The sequence below is a fragment of the Phyllobates terribilis genome, unplaced genomic scaffold, assembly GCF_046119375.1.
Source record: "Phyllobates terribilis strain yellow unplaced genomic scaffold, ASM4611937v1 Scaffold_9__5_contigs__length_417890890, whole genome shotgun sequence".
Taxonomy (NCBI): domain Eukaryota; kingdom Metazoa; phylum Chordata; class Amphibia; order Anura; family Dendrobatidae; genus Phyllobates; species Phyllobates terribilis.
Window position 1 is genome coordinate 89,451,923 of NW_027362769.1, and position 21,027 is coordinate 89,472,949.

Genomic DNA, 21,027 nt, shown 5'->3' on the forward strand with positions numbered 1-21,027 from the left:
ATTACCTCATAAAGTGACAGTGGTCAGAATTGTAAAAATTGGCCTGGTCATTAACGTGCAAACCACCCGCGGGGGGTAAAGGGGTTAAAAAAAAACATAGATGCTTTAATTTTACTTTACAAACAGTGCGAAAAATTGCCCTATTTTTACGGAGCGTCCTGGAATCTCTGGACGGTTGGTGACCCTGCAGCGGAGCGCCGCATGGCCCTGTATATAGGCTCAGCATCTGACCTACGTTTATTGCACATTAATCTTACAGCTGCTAATAACCACCTGGTATTTATTCCTAGTTATGACCGGTTGTCTAATATGGGCTATAATTAGCACGCCGTGTCAGTCTGACCGCTGTGTAACCTGCCACACTCAGAACTTGCACTAAGTGCTAGTAAAGCAGCGCCAGTCTTCTGCACATGCGCAGTTCATTGAGCTATCTGAACTACATTTCCCATGATGCATCACTGCTGAGTAATTCACCTGCGACTTCAAAGAACTAGACGCGGGTGACTACTCCTCAGTCTTCCGCGCTGGGCTGAGACAAGGTGAAATATCGTAGCAGCCCTCCCGCCCGTCTCCTCAGCATTGGTGTGCGGGAAGCAGTGCAGTGTGTGCCGTCAGGGGGCGACACTGCTTGTACTTATTTTTGGCGTGTAGAGGGCGGCTGTTGGAGTGCACTGTAGTGTAGCATTAGTTGGTGCAGAGCTGTATGCACCTAGGGAGCCCAGTGGTGCAGTGTATAGTGAGGTGGCTGCCATCTGCATGCTGTAGGGATGTGACTGCTAGTAAGTGTGGTGGGTCCACATGTAGGGGTTGTACCTTGGGGTCATGGTGAGGTTCTGCAGCGCAGGAGGATGCCCATGTGATGAGCGCCAGCACCGCGGACCGTCCATGGGGTTTGGGATAGAACAGAGAACCTCAAATAATTTGTAATGGAGGAAGAGAAGATCTGGGAGGCTCCGGGGGAGAGCAGAGAGGAGGATAAGGACGCTGCTCCTCCTGGAGAAGATGTGAGGAGGGGCGGAAGGGTACAAGATAAGTGCAGCCATGAAAATATGACACGAGAGTCCAGTCCCCATAATATTGACGAGCTGGACATGGAGCCCCTAATGCTTGTGCTGGGAGATGTGGAAAGTGAACTTTCTATAGCAAAACCGCAGCACTGTGAGCCCAGAGGTGGCGGAAACTCAGCTGGAGGTAGAGCGGAGGAGACACAACCAGGTACAGGTGGTCGCGTGCACACTGAGAGGAAGCGTGAACGTCCCAATCAGGACGCGGAGCAAAGGCCATTAGTTACTAGTGAAACCATTGGTATTGAGCTGGAGATGGGTGATTATGTTGGTGTTACTGAAAAGGTTATCAGGGGTCCATTTGTCTCTAACTGTAGCAAGGACTTGGGATGTGAAGAAAGCTTTCTCCAAAGAGACTCAAGGACAGGTTTTGATGAAGGTAATCTCCAAAGAGACCTAAGGACAAGGCAGTTTGATTACAGTAAGTTAAAAGGAGACGTGGGTGATATTGAGAAAGAAGACCTGGCAGGAGAAGGTGGCGTGGAACCGACTGAAGGTTTAGTTGGAGACTGTCGACCAAAAGAGTACAAAGCTGGGACGTCTTGTGAGAAGTCTCCCGACACTTCCTTCTTGGCGGCGTCCTGTAATATTGCGGATTATCCATACGTGGACTTCAGCACAAGTGAATTCATTGTGATGTGCGACTTTGCTACTGCTGAGGACACTCAGGTATGGACTTATATCTATTCTTTTTTTTTTTTTTTTTTTTTTTTACTCCCTATGTGATTACTTTTCCAATTTTTTTAGGTGTATAATATTAAATGGAATTCACAGTTGATTAGTGTAAAGGCTTGAACTGCATGAATATAACAAATTCAGTATTGCTTACCTACCATGTTCTAGCGCTGACTCTTCACTGTACTTAGTGGGCGGTGTGATGTCACTGCTGCAGCCATGTGACCAGCAGAGAGGCGATGCTGGACCAGCAGTGGGTAAGCAATGTTGGATGTTGTCTTTAAGCAATTCAGGCCTGTAGTCAAGCACTTTAAGGCGAAGTTCATATTTTGTGAATAAATTAGGTTTGCTGTGGATATTTCTATAAGAAATCCAACCTAGAAATGTCAGGGAAATGCGTCAGATTTTGATGTAGATTTTCCACAGTGACGTCCAACAGCTATTCTAATAAGAAAAAATATATACATAACTCACCTCTGCTGTATTTATGCACAGTAGCTGTAGAGTTATGTATCATTACAAATACTTCCAGATCTCATCTCACAGTGCTGTCATCTCGCACTGACAACTGTGAGATGAGATCTGAAAGTGTTTATAATGATAAATAACTCAGCTCTGCTGTATCTCTACACAATAGCTGCAGAGATCAGTGGAGACAGTAGGGCGTGCTCCTTTCTCCCCTACATGATGCTGCCTGCTTTTGATTGGTCAACCTGATGCAGGTTAAGAAGTACACGCCCCAGAGACAATATCTAGTAATGTCCAGCTGAACTATAACATAAATTATAGCTTCAATTTTACAAGTTAATATCTCCACAATGGAGAGTACGTTTTTATCTTGTAATTCCATGTTTTACTCAGCCCTGCAGCCACTGTTCCATGGAGTGGTCAGTTTAACATGCTCAAAATGGTGAAAGGTCTTCTGTAACTTTTTCTGGGCCACCCATATACTTGAATCATCCGTTCGGGCCACGTTTTACTCCGTTCTAAAACATCACTGCACAATAGAGTAGCTGCGGGAGTGGAAAGCTGGATGCCAGACACAGCCAGACTCCACATAGACTGGAATAAAAAAAAAGGTATCAGCAATAGTATCAGAAAAATAGTAAGGGGCTTACCCACCCCTGATGAAGCGTTTGTGATGCACACATTCGGTATTTGGTTGGTGGGTGAGCCTCTTACTATTTTTCTGCTACTATTCCTTGTACCTTTTTTTTTTTTTTTTTTTTTTTTTTTTTTTTCTCCTCTTTTCAGGGAATCATTCTTTTTGAACCCCAATTTATATCAGCTCATGTGTTATGTTTGCTTGATTTTACACATTTGTACTAACCACCATTAAACTTATTTACTGTCTTTGTGTCTGTTGTGTTGGATACATTTCTGCTTTTTATTTTAACTATTTGCAGTTGCTTTGATCCCTGCACATGTTATGTTTCGTTGGTTCTTGCTTCATGGTTGTGCTTTACGACTCCCCTCTTTGCCTAGGGTTACAATTTCTGTCTTTAAAAAATAAGTTTAAAAAAGCCACTGCCAATCCAAATCATTACTAGCCCCACCTCCATCAAAAATTAGTTTTACAAAAAGGGAAACAAATTTTCAAATGTACTTTAGTGGTCATTTGTGGCTATAAAAATTAAAGAAAAATGTGAACAACAGACTTTATTTTCCAAACAATGTCTCTCAATGTAGGCCAAAAAAAAAAGTATAAAAATAACAAAACTTTTAAGTTTTGTGTATCACGAAAAAAATATGCAAAAATTTAAATATCGAAATGAGAAAACAATTTACAGCTCTCTAAACTGCATTTATGAAAACTCCCGAAAATGTGCCTGGTCAGGAACAGGGGTAAATGGTCAGGTCCTGAACTGGGAAAATCTGAGAAAACCAAACAAGTGTAAGCCATCTTTACATTAAAGTGTATGGGAACCTGCACCTATCAGGTATTTATGGCAAACCTTGTGGAATCAGTAAACTACATTTCCGATTCCTTAATAAATGTCTCTTATTCGATAATTAGTAAAACCATATTTACTGTAGTTATTTCATAAATAGAGGCCTTTAGATTGATAGAAAATCACTTGAAGACTTGAAGGGGACCTGTAATTATAAAAAGACGTTATTTACCTGCAGCTATGGGGTTAAAAGCCGTGCGGCCGCCGCACTGAAAGCCCCAAGGCCAAGAGGAAATTAACTTTATTTCTCCTGGCAGCCTCTGGCTTTCAGATATAGAGGCATGGCCGGCACGACTTCAGTCACCACTCAACACATAGTGAGAGGCGGCTGTAAACACTCACCAGCACTGACTGACAGCCGCCTCAGCAGTGCATCAGTACAGAGCCGGCTGTCAGTCAGTGCTGGGAAGTTGTTACAGCCGCCGCTCACTATGCACTGGGCGGTGACTGAAGCAGTGTCGGCCGCACATCTATGATTAAAAGCCCGAGGCTGCAAGGAGGAATAAAGTTAATTTCCTCTTGGCAGTGGGGCTTTCAGTGCATTGGATACACAGTTTTAGAACCTGCTGGTTAATATAGTTTTTTTACATGACAGGTTGCCTTTAAATTCTTGAAGCTGTTGGAGTCAGGCACTGAAGCGCATTGGTAATAAAAAAACAAAAACCCCTTGTTTATACTCTCCGGATCTCATCCTTTCTGTGAGCGCAGCCCACACATCGTGATAATCTCCGCTTTGCCAGTACAGATCTTTTGACGCTTGTGGATATGCCATAAGTACTGAAGGTGGAAAACTACTTCTTAAGTTTTTCTATGTGTTGGTCTGTTACTTTTTCTTGTATTTGCAGCTGAGTCTTTCTCAGGGAGATAAGGTCTCTCTACTCAATGCAGTGACAGCAGAGTGGTGGTGGGTTGAGCACAATGGTCGCTGTGGCTATGTACCGGCTACTCATTTGCGTGCAGTGCTAGATGAAGAGGATTCTGACGTAGATGACCCCTGGCAGGACGAAGAATACTATGGAAGTTACAAGACTCTGGTGAGGGCTCTTCACATTCTTTATATACGTCTTTGCACACTGAACATGTTTATTACTGTCTATGTTCAATCCCTAGAAACTGCACTTGGAAATGTTGTCAGATCAGCCTCGTACTGAAACCTATAGAAATGTCATCCTACAAAACAGCAAGGCCCTGAAAGGCAAACGGATCCTTGACCTGGGATGTGGGACTGGGATCATAAGCTTCTTCTGTGCGCAGCTGGCAGAGCCCGAGATTGTGAGTAGTTTTTCTCTACGTATGATCTGTCTGGGTATAAAACAGTTTTTCCATCTTGTAAAGTTATGACGAGTCGCTAGGATATGCCATCACTTCTGAACAGTGGCGTTCTAATTGCTCAAACCCTTTGATCCTGAGACTAAAGGCCCCGTCTCACATAGCGATATCGCTAGCGAGATCGCTGCTGTGTCACGGTTTTGGTGACTCACCAGCGACCTCACCAGCGATGTCGCTGTGTGTGACACTTTGCAGCGATCAGGCCCCTGCTGTCAGGTCGCTGATCGTTGCAAAGTGTCCTGGACCATTTTTTGGTCATTGGCCTCCCGCTGGCCAGCACACATCGCTGTGTGTGACCAGCGGGACCAACGATCTAGCTGGTAACTATGGTAAACATCGGGTTACTAGGGGCACGCGCGCACTTAGTAACCCGCTGTTTACCATGGATACCACTCTGCTACGGTGCGCGGAGGCTCCCGCGCACCGTAGCAGAGTGGTATCCATGGTAAACAGCGGGTTACTAGGGGCACACGCGCACTTAGTAACCCGATGTTTACCATAGTTACCAGCCTGCTCCTGCTTGCAGCAGGCTGGTAACGGGAGCAGGACATCATGGAACGATTCTTTCCACGATATCGCTGCTCCCCTGATCGCTGGTGAGCCTGCCTGTTTGACAGCTCACCAGCGATGTATTAGCGATGCAGCAACGATCCCTGACAGGTCGTATCGTTGTCGGGATCGCTGCTGCATCGCTTAGTGTGACGGGGCCCTAAGGCTGCGGGGCAGCATATTTCTGGTGATAATCCTCTGTAAGATATGATCCTGGCAGGCAAAGGTATCTCTCTTGTAATGTGGCCCTTCTTGTGCTGTCGGTGAGAGTGACCACAGCCGTCTGTTGCTCACAGGTGTATGCAGTAGAAGCATGTGAGATTGCTGAGCAGACACGCAAATTGGTAGATGAAAATGGGTACTCGAGTATCATCCAGGTTCAGTGTCACAGGGCCGAAGAATTGCAATTACCTACCAAAGTTGACATCCTTGTCTCTGAATGGATGGGAACTTGTCTGCTGGTATGGTTTAAACCTTATTCTTTTTCACATTTTAAATCTTTGCTCACGTTCTTTTTTTTATCTTACATTTCTAATACATTGGCATGCTTGTCCAAGAAGTTTTGTACAAATATTGCAACCTCTTGGCAAGTCAGGTCTGAAAAATTAGGAAACTAAAGCCCCCGTCTCACATAGCGAGATCGCTGCTGTGTCACGGTTTTGGTGACGCAACAGCGACCTCACCAGCGATGTCGCTATGTGTGACACTTTGCAGCGATCAGGCCCCTGCTGTGAGGTCGCTGCAAAGTGTCCTGGACCATTTTTTGGTCGTTGCCCTCCCGCTGGTCAGCACACATCGCTGTGTGTGACCAGCGGGAGCAGCGATCAGGCTGGTAACCATGATAAACATCGGGTTACTAGGGGCACGCGCGCACTTAGTAACCCGCTGTTTATCATGGTTACGAACCTGCTAAAGTGAGCGGTAACCTCCCGCTCACCGTAGCAGAGTGGTAACCATGATAAACAGCGGGTTACTAGGTGCGCGTGTGCCCCTAGTAACCTGATGTTTATCATGGTTACCAGCCTGCTCCTGCTTCAGCAGGCTCATAACCAGGAGCAGGACATCGTGGAAAGATTCTTTCCACGATGTTGCTGCTCCCCTGATCGTTGGTGAGCCTGCCTGTTTGACAGCTCACCAGCGACCACATAGCGACGCAGCAACGATCCTTGACAGGTCGTATCGTTGTCGGGATCGTTGCAGTGTCGCTAAGTGTGACGGGGCCTTTAAATATAGGTTCCAAAATGGACATAATGCTGTCTGCAGTGGTCACATAAGAAAGTGCTGTGGGGGTTCTGCAATAGTTCTCATTCTCTTACCTGACGACCTAATTCAAAGTTTTCCATCTGCAGTTTGAATTCATGTTGGAATCGGTTCTCTTAGCTCGTGATCTGTATCTTGAGGAGGATGGAGTGATGTGGCCTAGCACTGCTCGGGTCCACCTAGTGCCGTGCAGTGCCAACAAAGAATATGAAGCAAGAGTCCTTTTTTGGGATTCTCCTTATGGCCTGGACTTTAGTGTCTTGAAGTAAGTGTCATGGTAGTATCTACATTGAAGATCTTTGTGCCAGGAAGAATGAATTACAATGAAGGTACAAGATGCAAAAAATCACAATATTCATACAGCTTAGAAACTGTTAGTGTAAGATCTGGCACTAAAGAATATTTCTGAAGTTGAGCAATGTACGGTAAATCTGCAGAGTTAAAACTCCTTAACTACTTCCGGAATCTCCCATAGAATATAAACATTGGAACGTTCCGCATTATATTCTGCAGTGGAGTTCACTACATAGAATGGCTGCTGATAAAAGATCGTGCAGCTGCGGGGAGCCGGACGTCAGGCACAGCCAGACTCCACATACAGAAGGCAGATATGGTTTATTACAGTGCCTGCCTTCCTGATCCCTGTGTATACAGTACAGCTAGCGCTGACACAGCGCTTTCTCCTCATGACACAGTGATCAGTGGGTTTAGGGAAGAGGACCAGTTAACTCTAAGCAGCTAGGAGGCTGAATTTGCCCTGCAACTAGGGCTAATATTCTCGCCCCAGTTGCAGGAGAAATCGGATAAATAAATATAAATGTTGAAATGCACACCCCAATAGTCTTTTATGGGGCAGGCACAATGGGTAAAAATTAAAGCCGCTGCCAATTCAAAGCGTCAGAACAAAAAGTGTCAGGAAAAGGGAACAAATGTAAAAAAAAACTTTGTGGTCAGAAGAAAAAAAAATCATAAACCTTCAAATGTGAAAAACAGATAGGTATTTCCATCATTTTCCTACTGATATTGGCAACAATTTATGAAATAACCTAAAAATTAAACCCTATGTATCACATAAAATGATGCCAAGATTATTTTAATATTTGAACAAGAAAAACTTTTACAGCTCTTTAAATCGCATGTACCTTTAAAACCTGAAAATGTGCCTGATCAGGAACTGGAGGTAAGTGGCCTGGTCTTGAATGGGTTAAAGGGTTATTCCCATCTTCTCATATAGATATTGTTGATGGTGCGTGTAAAAACAAGCACTTCTGCAATTTACTGCTTATAAATATTTGCAGCCTTTCTTGCAATGATAACACTTTTATTTATTTAAATTTCATTGCCTAGGAGACCGACCACCGCTGCTCTCTACCTTGTGAGCACTACACTGAAGCTGGCCAGGATTAAGAGGTAATGATGCTCTCCGGGAATTCTGGCCCGTTTCAAAACTTGCTTAGCGTAAATAGAAAAGAGCTTGTAAGCACTGTTCATGTTCTGCTGTCTAGCAGCGGTGGTCGGTCTCCAAGGCAACGAGATGTAATTAAAAGTATTACGATCACAAGCACTGTCCAACAATACCTATTTATGAAGATGGGGAAAAAACCTTTTAAAGAAAATGTCACTAGGTATTGGCTGCTCTTGATTCTAACGCTGGGTTACTTACTGGGTTTCTTGCGGTAGTTTTGATAACTGTTTTATATGCTGCAGCTCTGCTAGTCCTCTGTCATTAGTTTCTACTGTATAGTCCTTGATAATCATGAGCTCTGGCTACCCCTGCTCCTCACCATTGTTTGTCCTATTTCTGCCTATGCACAGTGTAGGCAGAAAGCTGTCAAGAGTTTTTCACTGAGAGGACTAGCAGAGAAAACTGATATAATTTTTTTTTTTATCAAAGCAACAGCAAGGAGCTGGTAACTGATACGCCGCTGGAATCAGGGTCTCTGTCCCGATTTTAATGCTGCTTTCAGATTGGAAACATTAATCTGGTGACAGATTCCTTCTAAAACTAATGTATTGACAGAATATTACCAATCCTTTATATGATAATGAAATTTTTTTTAAGGCTTAGCCAGATGTAGGCCAATATATTTTCAGGGTAATGTACGTAGACATGGCATCTTTTTCAGGTGAAAAACTGCTGGAAAAAGTGCTTTCAAGAAATTGCTAAAAAGAATGAACATATGAACTGCAATGTCACAACGACTTGCTGTTCATATGTTCATTCTTATTGAGCTTCCTTTAATTGCTTAAGGCTTCAAAAGCCGCAACATTATTAAATGTGACCTGACCATTCTTGAGGTGGCTTCCAACTGGCATCACCATTGCATTTTCCTTCATTGTCTTCCTTTTGCAAAACTAGGCTGGTTCGCAGGCGTCTAAATGACAGCAAGTGCACATAACCTAAAACCATCTTGACCTCTGTTTTGCAACAAAAAAAACAAACAGGCCTTCGCTGTAGATTTTTGCATACTGCGGGATGTCTATTTTGTTTACCTGTAGAAAGCCCGGATTTTATATTATAAAGTGTATAGGGGGGAAAACTACATAATTCCAAATATAAAACATTACAGAGAAGACCAAATGGCCGCTTGGGGGGCCATTCAGTAGAGAAATGTTCCCCTATTAGTAGCTCAGGAGCTGCCAGGTTTTGGCAATTTCAGATACTGTTTAACTAGTAGCACCTTAGATTACAACAATACTAGAACTTGAAAAGTCGGGCACTAACCACTGTGCTTCATAGGACTCATTCCTATAGGAGTAGTACAGATCCAGGTTATTAGTAGTGTGTTTTTATTGAAAAATGTTGGAAATTTTTTATGTGTGCGTTCAAAAAAACAAAAACATTTTGCTTATAAGCATGTAGCCAGATCCAACGCCAATAAGTTATTTTCTTATAACTCATTCATTTTAGCTGATAGAAGCCAATAGATGGACTGAAAACACATGGTTCAGTTTTACATAGTTCAAATGTGTATGGTATTCATCTTCTGTACTTTGGCATTACAAAATGCCAAATAATAGTTAATCCATTCACAAAGAATTTGAATAAAAACAACTCAGAACAATATATGGAACTAATACAGTGCATAAATTAAAGTTTTAAAAATTAATCTGTATTGTGCTATTTATTCCATATTTTTTTTATAGTTTGAGCTCTTAACACTTACTAATCCAACCTTTAGCTGAAGACTTAAAAGGGGATGTTAGCAGGGTTTTGCTACCCAAACGATGTATATGCGCATGTAGTTTTTTTTTTTTCAAAGACAATTCCAGCCATAACTTTATATAGCCAGTCCGTTCCTCCGTTACTGAGAAATCAGCATTTAAATATATATGTAAATGAGGCTAAAGTGCTTTCGGTGTATTGAAGCTCTTCCCAAGCCTCTGTGACTTCAGCACCAACTTCTTCTGACTGACCGCTTCTTTGCTTGAAACCACACATCAAAGCATGTGTCAGACAAGCAGATGACCGCGCAGAGTGACGGAGGCTTTGGAAGAGCTTCAGGTGCCGAAAGCACTTCAGCCTCATTTACATATTTATTTATGGTGATAGAGGAACGGACTGGACATGTAAAGGTATTGCTGGATTGGTCTTTAAAAGAGCTACATGTGCATATAAATAGTTTGAGTGGGGGGTGAAATCCTGCTGACAGATTCTCTTTAAAGGGAATGAATGCTCAGAAAATGACCTATTTTTAAATAATTTTTATGTTGAATATATTTTTCTTATTTTAGGTTTGGAATTTTTTTTTTTTTTTTTCAAATTAGGTATATATATAAAAAGAATGTGAAATTTTGCAGCTTTCACACTGGCCACTAGGCAATATATTAAACTAACATCCTGATCGGTACAGAAGACTTTTCCCCCTCACCCATGACAGCACACCTTGAGAGAGGGATCCACCCCACCAAGAACAGGAAACCGTTTGAAATAAAAGGGCGGTACCTCTCCCTCGCTTCAGTTGGTTTCCTGTCCTTGATGGGAACCTGTCTGAAAGAAGATATTCATACTTACCTGGTCCTGTTCCGGTGTGGAAGAGCGGGCACCAGCCTGTGCACCGGGTTCCAGAAGCACTGTCAGCGGTTTCCTGATGTGACGCGCCTGACGTCACGGCGCGGTGCACGTTGGAGAGGCGTGCCCGATGACGTTGGTGGGGCGGCACACAGATCCATCATGGCGGCGCCCTGTAAGCGCTTGCCGGCCGGCTTTTGAAACCTCGGCCGGCGGGGGTCAGGAGGGGGAAGGACACCGGAATTGAAGGAGGTTCCGGATGTGCCCTATTTTAAGTGGGGGGGTTGTCCTGGTAAAACGCTGCCTATACTCGTGCTTGTGGTATAGGAGCTATGGCAGATGAGGACAGCCAGGAGCAGCAGCAGCTGACCCCCCTCCACCTCAGCAACGCCAGCGGAAGAAGCAGTCGGACACCTCTCACACTGACAGCCGCTCCAGCAACCGGTAGCGGCAGCAGGAGAAGTAAGGTGTCGGACTCTTCAGGGCCATCCAGAAGGGATTCATCTTATGTCCCACCACAGCCTCCAAATCCGGTACCCTTTTGTGACTTCAGGGATGAGGGATCTTCTTGAATGTCACTTAATAGTAATGGAAAGTTATTATGTGCTTCATTCCTTAGGAACCTAAGAAGAAGAGTAGCGCCAAACAGAAGCACAGGGTTTGCGTCTTATGCCAAGTCCCCCTTTCCATAGATTGGCAGAAACATCTTTGTGCTAGCTGTATTAACCAAACCATAGCGGAGAGCACCCCAGATTTTGCTTCTAATTTGAGATACGTAATCCGTACAGAGGTTCAAGATTCCCTAAAAGGCTTACTTAAGGGGAAAAAGAGATCCCATAAGGATATCTCCTCCGACTATGATTCATCCTCCCAGTCGGAGGATCCATCCCTCAGTGATTCCTCATCCTCCTCTTCATCAGACAGTGGGAGGCCCTGTTTCTCTATTGAGGGTACGGACAAATTGGTCAGATCTGTCAGATCAACCATGGGGTTGAGGGAGGAGAAGGCAGCCAGGTCCCTGGAAGACATTATGTTCGCAGGCCAGGAGGAAAAAAAAAAAAAAAAAAAAAAAACGTTCCTTTCCAGTGAATCCTAAAATTCAGACCCTTATAGACTGGGAATGGAGGAAGCCTGAGAAATCGGGAGTGTTGCCCTCATCCTCCAAAAGAAGGTACCCCTTCGAGGATAGTGTCTCTGGGTCCTGGGATAAAATTCCTAAAGTTGACGGGTCTGTCGCCCGATCATCCAAAAAATCGTCCCTACCCCTGGAAGATTTGGGCAGTCTAAAGGATGCTCTAGATAAGAAGGCAGACTCCTTCCTGTGTCACACCTGGGAAGTGGCGGCAGGGGGCCTCAAACCAGCGGTCGCTAGGTCACTCATGGTGTGGCTTCAACAATTAGAAGACCAGCTCAAGGATAAAGAGATATCCAGAGATAAAATCCTCTCCAATCTACCTTTACTACAAGCAGTGTCCGCTTTCCTTGCCGACTCCTCTGCGGATTCGGTTAAACTCGCTGCTAGGTCTGCTAACTTATCTAACGCTGCCAGACGAGCCCTGTGGCCCAAGGGTTGCCCAGGAGACCTGCAGTCTAAACATAAACTATGTTCCCTTCCTTGAGATGGTAAACTCTTGTTTGGCCAAAAACTGAATGAGCTTTTGGAGAATGCTGACGACAGGAAGAGAGGTTTCCCAGGGTTCAAGGGGGACACAAAAAGGTCCTACTTTCGGAGGAAAAGATTTAACTGGGGACGCTCTCTGGGAGAAAGGAAAAGATGGGAGCCCAGATCTAAAAAAGACTGTGGTTACATGTTTGGGAGGCCATCCTCCAGTACCAAAAAGTCTTCCCAATGACGCAGGGCTAGAGGTCGGGGGAAGGCTTTCCCATTTTATCCCAGCTTGGGAAGCCATTACTTCAAATCCCTGGGTATTGAGTATCATAAAGAATGGCCTAAAGATACGCTTCAGTCAAATTCCTCACTGAACCTTCATGATCACCCCCAGGAGGAAGTCCAGGGAGGAGCAGATAGCCCTAGAGTCGGAAGTGCTAGATTTGGTCAACAAGCAGGTCCTTCACGAAGTTCTGGATTCACAAAGGGGAAGGGGATTTTATTCCCCCCTATTTGTAATTTAAAAAAAACAAATGGGTCCTTAAAGACCATTATCAACCTCAAAAGTCTAAATCAACTGATAGAGAACCAGACTTTCAAGATGGAATCAGTGAACTCGGCAGTAAAACTCCTACACTACAATTGTTTCATGGCAGTTATCGACCTAAAAGATGCCTATTATCACGTCCCAATCCATCCAGATTACTAGAAGTACCTAAGGGTAGCCCTATTCATCCAAGGGGAATTGAGGCATTTCCAATTTACTGCCCTACCCTTTGGACTCTCGATAGCACCGAGAGTGTTTACAAAGGTTATAGCGGAGGTGACAGCTTTTCTCCGAATCAAAAACATGGTGATTGTTCCCTACTTAGACGACTTTCTGGTAATAGGGAAATCAGAAGACCACTGTTACTCTCGACGTTTAGAGGTCAGGACAGCCTTACATCAGCTAGGATGATAAATATTCAAAAATCAAAACTATCCCCCTCAAGGACTCAGAACTTTTTGGGCTTGACCCTAAATTCCCAACTCCAATCCTGCTTCCTCCCGGAGGACAAGGTTTGCAAAATAATCAGCTTGGTCTCAAGGGCCATAGAGTCTCCAGTGATGTCCCTGAGAGGAGCAATGTCCCTACAGGGCTCCATGACGTCCTGTCTCCCAGTGGTCAAATGGGCCCAAGATCATATGAGGCTTCTTCAGTGGGAGGTCCTGTCAGCGCAAAAATCCTTCAACGGACATTTAGAAAAAAGACTGTCTCTTTCCTTAGAGACGGTAGACTCCACCATGAGAGGGACAAACAGGGAGAATCTGACCTCAGGCTTGCAGTGGTCCAGACCAGTCGACCATACAATTACAACAGATGCAAGTGGCTCCGGCTGGGGGGGGGTCATCTAGCAGATCTCTTGGTTCAGGGGCTCTAGCTACGTCACAAAATTCATCGAACCTAAAAGAGCTTTTGGCAGTGGAGAAATCCCTGATAAGCTTCCTTCCCCACATCCTTCCCCACATACAGGGTCGCCATGTCCAGATCAGGTCCGACAATCGGACGACAGTAGCTTATATAAATCACCAGGGAGGAACAAGATCACGCTCCCTTATGGTAGTGGCAAACAGAATCCTGCAACTAGCAGAACAGCATCTCCCATCCCTCAGTGCTCTTTGCATCCAGGGGGTGGAAAACTCAAAGGCAGATTTCCTCAGTCGCCACACTTTAAGACAGGGAGAGTGGGCTCTAAACCCGATAGTCTTCCAGCAGATTATCCAATTATGGGGGTCACCGGACATAGATTTGTTTGCCACCAGGGCGAACAGGAAGGTGGAGAGATTCTGTTCACTAGATCCGACAGAAAATCCCTATGCTGTAGACGCTCTCCAGATACCCTGGAAGTTCAGGAGGGCCTATGCTTTTCCACCGATAGTAATGATCCCGGCAGTTGTGAGGAAAATTCGGGAGGAGGGGGCAAGGATAATTCTGATAGCCCCCTTTTGGCCAAAAAGACCCTGGTTCTCCCTGCTTCGCCTAATGTCAGTCTCTGATCCCTGGGTTCTGCCGGACAGGCCGGACCTTCTTATCCAGGGGCCGATGTTCCATGCACAAGCCAAAGGTTTCCATCTGGCAGCTTGGAATTTGAGAGGTTGTTACTGAGGAATAGGGGGTTTTCACTGGGCCTAGTTTCCACCCTATTGGGTAGTAGGAAGCCCATAACAACTAAGACTTATAACAGAATCTGGGGAAAATTCCTGTATTTTATAGACTCCCCGTTGTCGGATAAACCTCTAATTAAAGATGTCCTAGAGTTTTTACAGAAGGGATGTGACCGGGGGTTAGCTACGGGAACACTTAAAGTTCAGCTGTCTGCCCTAGGGGCGCTCTATAATTGCAACCTGGCAGGGACCGGGTGGATCTCTAGATTAAATAAATCCTGTTCCAGAGCTAAGCCAGTTCGGGCTCTGAGTTCCTCCCTGGGATCTGAATTTGGTTTTAAACGCACTCTCTGACGACCCATTTGAACCCCTGCAGGTTATCTCTCCAAAGTTCCTCACCCTCAAAACCATTCTCCTAGTGGCCCTAACATCGGCCCGTAGGGTGAGTGACCTGCAGGCCCTTTCTGTCGATCCCCCATACACTCAAATTCATGATGACCGGGACGTCCTACGCCCAGATCCAGCACACCTTCCGAAAGTAGTTTCCAGATTCCACTGTAATCAAGAGACTGTGCTTCCCTCATTCTGCAGTAACCCAAAAAATCCCAGGGAGGTGAGATTCCACAATCTAGATGTTAGGGCTTTACTACAGTACATAGACATGACTAGTCAGTGGAGGAGCACTCCTTGTTTCTGGCCTTTCAGGGGAGCAGGAAAGGTCACAGGGTGTCAAAGGGAACTATTTCAAGGTGGCTTAGGGAGGCCATTTGTCTAGCTTACATATCTACAGGTGTTCCCGCACCGGACGGTATTAAAGCTCATTCCACCAGAGCTGTAGCGACCTCCTGGGCAGGGAGAGCAGACGGCTCAATTGAGCAGATATGTAAAGCTGCTACTTGGTCTGCACCATCCACCTTCTACAAGCACTATCGGTTGGATCTATCCTCCTCTGACCTCACCTTTAGGAGAAGGGTACTTCAGGCGGTGGTCCCTCCCTAGGGTGCTCATATTCTCAAATTCTCCCAAGGTGTGCTGTCATGGGTGAGGGGAAAACACCAAGGTTACTTACCGGTAGCCGGTTTTTCTTGAACCCATGACTGCACCCGTAGTCCCCCCCCCCCCCCCTCTCTTTCTCACACTCTAGTGAGCGCTTTACGTTTTGGGTGATTAAAGTGAGGGAGAGGTACTTCCCTTTTATTTCAGGCGGTTTCCTGTCCTTGCTGGGGCAGATCCCTCTCTCAAGGTGTGCTGTCATGGGTTCAGGAAAACCAGCTACCGGTAAGTAACCTTGGTGTTTCGTTAGTCTCCTTATCACCACAAAACAAGGTTATAATGCATATGTAGTGGGTAACACAAGAACTATTCAAAACCGGTGATGTCACAGCTCACTTTCCCCCACTTTCTTCACAGTGACCGTTGCCCAGATGAGAGCATGTATACTTCAATACAATTTAGTAAGATCTGACTATAAGATGAAGGCTGGGGTCCCTCTAGCGTATGGTGTCCGATGTGATATGCTAATGACACTTGGCTCCTGCTTTGCTGCGAGCCGAGTGTCAGTGCTCCGATCCTCTCACACAGAGGATAGCAACACACCTGCGGAGGGGATGGAGAAAGTAATTTCTCCATCTCCTCTGTTGCTGTCGTCTGCAGGAAACGGACTGGATTCAGGTGATATCAGAGTGCAGTGAGATGTTTTACTCACACTCATAGACTTATATAGGTGCGTGTGATCTTAATTCAGCATGCTGCAATTTTTTTTTTTTCAGTCTGATCGGAGCTGGAAAAAAAAAAAAAACCGCCACTGAGCACACCATCATAGGATTAAATTGGTACTAATGCAATCCCATTTTTTATCTGATTGCATTCGTGCAATTTAATCGCAAGTGAGAGCGAGCCCGAATTAAGAGTCCAGTATTTGGGCTAGTGGCTAATGTGAAACTTGCATTTTTTTTCCCATATCACTATAGTTATAAAAAAAACATTTCACATAAAAGCCTGCTTTAAACAATAGGTCATTTTCGGATGATAATTTCCTTTTTAACTAAGCCAGACTGGTTGCTGATGATCTGACTTCCCACCTTACACAACTGTCAAGCGTCATTGATCTTCACATCTTTCTTCCACTACAGGCCTATGGCCATTCAAGAGTTTTTTTCCAGACCAAAACCTGATTATGTATTAAAACCAGAGGACAGTCTGTCTCAGCCTTGCACCTTGCTAGATGTCAATATGAAGACACTAAATGTAGAAGATCTTGAGGTGAAGGTCGTTTTTCATTTGGCTCTTTGTTTGGATGTTACAATGAGTTAAGAACCTTTTGTTTGTTCTTCAGATTATGAGCAGCAAGTTTCATTTTCATGTGGATCGCGACGGCACTTTTCATGCCTTCACTGCTTGGTTCAGTGTCCAGTTCCAGAATATTGATAACCAGGAGCAGGTGGAATTGGATACTGGGCCTTTCAACCGGTACGTAAGATATTAAAGTTGTATAAAAGAAAAAAAAAAGTCCTAAACTGCAAACATGTCATAGATTGGCAATTCGGAAGCAGGTTAGACTGGTCAAATAAAGACCCGGCGGATGGGCCAAGTCATAATATAACATGCTAAAAGCCACTGCAGAACATTGGTACCCCGTTTTTCAGACTATAGGATTCATCCAGGTTTAGGCCACTTCCCTGCTCATCTGAAGAAATGACGCGGTTAACGTCGCTAACTTTGGTCTTGAGCAGTGCCACCTTTCTTGGTGGCATCTGTCTTTTGGCATTCTGGGGTGCTCCATCACTACAGCTTCTTGTGATCTGGCTGCACAAAGCATCATATCAAATGCAATTTCAAGAAGATTACTTTTACAATGATGACGATTAGTGAAATCCGTACCCTGAAACTAGTCATACACAAGACTATGTTCACATCGCAGTAGAAGGCTGAGAAACATTGCTGGTGTATACACCTTTTTGATATAAGCTCTTATCTTGTTCTAAGCAAAGACTAAAAAGGTTGCCTGAAACCTCAATTGGTCGATACCAATCTCCAAACCCCCATAAGCATGTATGCTCAATTTGGCAGTGTGTGCATTTTTATTTGAACAACCCAATGCCAGACACGTCTTGAAATCCAATATACCAATTTTTTCAGACATTTACTGGTGGTGGAGGAATGAAGGCCAATTACGAATTGGGTTGCCAGTGGCTGCCCAATTAAAAAAAAAAAAAAAAAAAAAAAAAAATTGCCAATCCCCAGAAACTGTTACTTCTGTCCATTGGCTCTGTCTGGTATTTCTTATCCTTATTGAATAGAAGTGAACTGTAATACCAGATACAGTCAAAGCATCCCTTTACAGCAGAAAATCTGTCATGTCCCCAAACAATATTATCCTTCAGATATAGGGTTAACAGCGTTCCAATACGGTCTTGTCTCCTTAGGGGACAGGACGGCTCCTGGGAAAATATGAACTTTATTCCTCCCTGGAATCCCCGGCTTTCAGTCATAGGGATGTGGTAGGGAGCGGCCGCAGCCATCACTCAGTACATAGTAAGTGGCAGCAGTTAGCACGCCCCAGCAACTTGACTGAAAGCTTACTCTGCAGCACATCTGTGCAGAGCGAGCTGTCAAAGTGCTGCTTCTTGCATGCCTCTGACTGAAAGCTGGTGGCTCCTGGGAGGAAAAACGTTAATTTTTCTCCTGATAGTAGCGCTTTTAATATAAGTGGCCGGACAGCATTGTAATGCTATAAATCTGCAGGAGTTGGGTAGAGATGGGGAATCAAATTTTTGACAAGTGGTGACAAGCCTCACTCTACCCGCTCCCTCATCAAGACTGGCATGAAATACGCCTGTGTGCAGACAAGTCCTAATGAACAGAACACCAATGCGATGCCTGCCGATTATCCCCAGATCTAGGCAGGGGTGTATTAAGTGTTATCGGCACTAGTGATGAGCGAGTAAGCCTTTTAATGGGTTAATGAGGCAATCTCTGCATGTCACAGTTGTCTAAAATCCGTGACACTTGCAGGCGAGGCGACAATGAATGAAACTCAGAGCGTACCAACATACTCGGTGAGCACCTGAGCGTGCTCGCTGAAAGGGTTAATGAGGCATTCTTGCTCATCACTAATCGCACCACTCACCTCAGATGCAGAAGTGAGGGGCCACGTTACCTCTTTAAGCAAAGCTGAACTCCATTTAATTTTTTTTTACAGATTATTATATAATAAACATTTCTACCTGACGGTTTAACATGTCTGAAAAGTTGTCTGTCAATCTACATTACCGAACTGGTTAACACCCAACAATAGTTTGTTTAGCTTTTTTTTTTTTACAGTTTATCAAATTATTAGATTTTTGGGGGACAATGAACTTTTGAACCAATCATAGAGAACACAGGAGCGCTCCGGTGTATGGGAGATATGGCTGAGACAGCTGTCGGATGAACTATCGGCTGAAGCATTGTTTGTTCCACAGCCATCTAATGTGTATAGAGGGTCGTAACCATATGATTGAATCTTAAATTAGAGAAATACTGATTTATATGATGTGGATTATCTAGTGTTGTGAAGACCAGCACCGGCCTTTCTCCCTTTTCCCTAAGGCTTACTCACTGGAAGCACACACTCTTCATGCTGGACGAGCCGATGCAAGTATACAGGGGTGACCGGATCGCTGGCTCCGCCGTATTCAAGAGAAATCCTATATGGAGACGTCATTTATCTGTCACTATAACCTGGACCATCACCAGTTCATCACTGACCGTGCAGGTGAGTGTGGCCCTACAAGCTGCTAGGGTCAGATGTTGGATTATTAATTATTGACCTTGCTTCTTTTTGGACAGGGCGGCTGCAAAGTGTTTCCTATCTGGAGGTGATTCTGGAAGAAGAGATCATATTCACATCACATGAAATTCTAGTTGTAAACACAAACATGTAAAACTTGCAATAATGGGTGAATATTCAGGCATGGCCATCACCTTATACTAGGTCACTGCTCTGGCTTAGCAGCTGTAGTGCACCCTGTGAATTGTAGATGAGAAACCGCAGGTTGCCCGGATCGGAGCTTGATGCAAAATAAAACCTAACTGATAACGAGACATAAAGCTGACGGCTGGCAGTGCCCACTGACACACTACTACGGACATTTTTTTTTAAAATGTTTAATGTGCTTTTTATCTTTTTTTTTTGTAATGTCACAGGTAACTCGTCAGAATCTGTAGTGCTTAATGGAGTTATTTTTAATGTTTTTTTTTTTTTTTTTACTATAAAAACTACAGTGATAAAATTGAAGTGGTCCTGTCCCTTTTGTTCAGAACCAGTTGGGATATCCTTTAGGTTGATGCACATAATAAATTATATAGTCTCTGTACATAATTACATTCAGTTCAGTGATGAGAAGTGAAGCAGCAGCTCACAAATGGCTGGTGAACGTTCACACTTTGGAAAAGTCCATCTTGGCTCGGGAGGCATAGGTGCCCCCATATTCTAGGTAAAAGAAGGGAAACAAAAATATCTATGTGCTCAGATTTAGGCGATCCGGAGATTCACATTATTGCATGGATTTGGGCTCTGTAAGGCGACACAACACAAGAGGCAGGATGGACGCTGCACAGAAAACAGCATTTGAAGTGAGGGTTTAGGAAGCTACATCCAGTGCCACGGTAAGAGGTAAATGTTCGTTAGTTACATTCTGTTCTGAACATTCTTGGCATCAAGAGGGGTTCCTTCCACCTGTGACTAGAAGCACAACTGGGTGGTGGGAAGACAGCAGCAATCCAGCACCTCGATGAATGGAAGTAGTACGTAGTCTTCTCCCCTCGGCTTTGTTTCGTACCCAGCACATGGTTGAATAAGGCAGGAAGCCGCTTTTCCTTGATTCACATGTTGTACGCCACATATATTGGATCAAGCTGGTCGGCCAGGAATCCGTCACGTAAGTGCATACGCTGCTTTTCTCCTCTTGAGTTGATAGGAATAACGCCTGGGTCCACAATGACCACAACTCCAACAATTAGATAATGTTCCTCCAAAACTACATTGGTCACCAGAGCCACTAGATCAAGGGCCTCTTGCTCTGGCCCATCTAATTCAAGGACCACTACAAGAAGGTTTGTCCATGTGAAAACGGCACTGTTAAGGCAACAAAAAAAAAGAAAGGGATTTAAAAGCATGTTTTATAAACTGCTGAGACAAATTACAGGGGGTCTACGGGGTAAAGTTTCTTCTTGTGGAGAGTGCAAAATTGGTGGAGGGAGACTTCTAGGTCATGTAATGCTCTGCTGCAAATTTAAAATATGCCAAAAAAAAAAAAGTCTTCAGAGAGGAAGAGGACAAACTCTAGTGCTACCTATTGGGAGTAGCAATTCTTAAAGTCAATAGCCCACAAGGCTTAAGATAAGAACCAGTTCTGTTTTGCACTGATGAGAGGCAAACATCCTGAAACA

At 44.4% G+C, this 21,027-nt stretch overlaps 2 protein-coding genes across 10 annotated transcripts in view; one reads left to right on the forward strand and one right to left on the reverse strand.

Moving 5' to 3' along the window:
• The first annotated feature begins 430 nt into the window (after nucleotides 1-430).
• Nucleotides 431-20,101, forward strand: PRMT2 (protein arginine methyltransferase 2). Of its 3 annotated transcripts, XM_073646753.1 has the most exons (9): nucleotides 431-1,733; nucleotides 4,537-4,725; nucleotides 4,802-4,963; nucleotides 5,866-6,030; nucleotides 6,919-7,094; nucleotides 16,728-16,857; nucleotides 16,931-17,064; nucleotides 19,186-19,351; nucleotides 19,426-20,099. In XM_073646753.1, the coding sequence occupies exons 1-9, from the start codon at nucleotides 927-929 to the stop codon at nucleotides 19,456-19,458; spliced, it is 1,962 nt and encodes a 653-aa protein (XP_073502854.1). In that variant the 5' UTR covers nucleotides 431-926; the 3' UTR covers nucleotides 19,459-20,099. The 3 variants fall into 3 exon arrangements, with proteins under 3 accessions (XP_073502854.1, XP_073502855.1, XP_073502856.1); XM_073646754.1 differs by lacking the exon at nucleotides 5,866-6,030 and having other exon boundaries at nucleotides 19,426-20,101; XM_073646755.1 differs by lacking the exons at nucleotides 16,728-16,857; nucleotides 19,186-19,351; nucleotides 19,426-20,099 and having other exon boundaries at nucleotides 432-1,733; nucleotides 16,931-17,065.
• The window catches only part of DIP2A (disco interacting protein 2 homolog A), a 111,917-nt gene continuing 110,325 nt past the window's right edge, over nucleotides 19,436-21,027 (reverse strand). For 5 of the 7 annotated variants that reach the window (XM_073646746.1, XM_073646751.1, XM_073646747.1 and 2 more), the window contains one exon: nucleotides 19,437-20,713. In XM_073646746.1, the coding sequence (XP_073502847.1) occupies nucleotides 20,461-20,713 (253 nt within the window). In that variant the 3' untranslated portion in view covers nucleotides 19,437-20,460. Of the gene's footprint in view, nucleotides 20,714-21,027 lie in introns of all 7 variants that reach the window. The other 2 variants (XM_073646750.1, XM_073646748.1) reach the window with 1 other exon arrangement.

What these genes read in the sequence shown, in the direction of transcription:
- PRMT2 (XM_073646753.1), top strand. Translation starts at nt 927, where the DNA reads ATGGAGGAAGAGAAGATCTGGGAGGCTCCGGGGGAGAGCAGAGAGGAG. An exon ending in ATGGAAGTTACAAGACTCTG is followed by an intron (nt 4,726 to 4,801) that starts GTGAGGGCTCTT and finishes TTCAATCCCTAG; the next exon opens with AAACTGCACTTGGAAATGTT. An exon ending in GGATGGGAACTTGTCTGCTG is followed by an intron (nt 6,031 to 6,918) that starts GTATGGTTTAAA and finishes TTCCATCTGCAG; the next exon opens with TTTGAATTCATGTTGGAATC.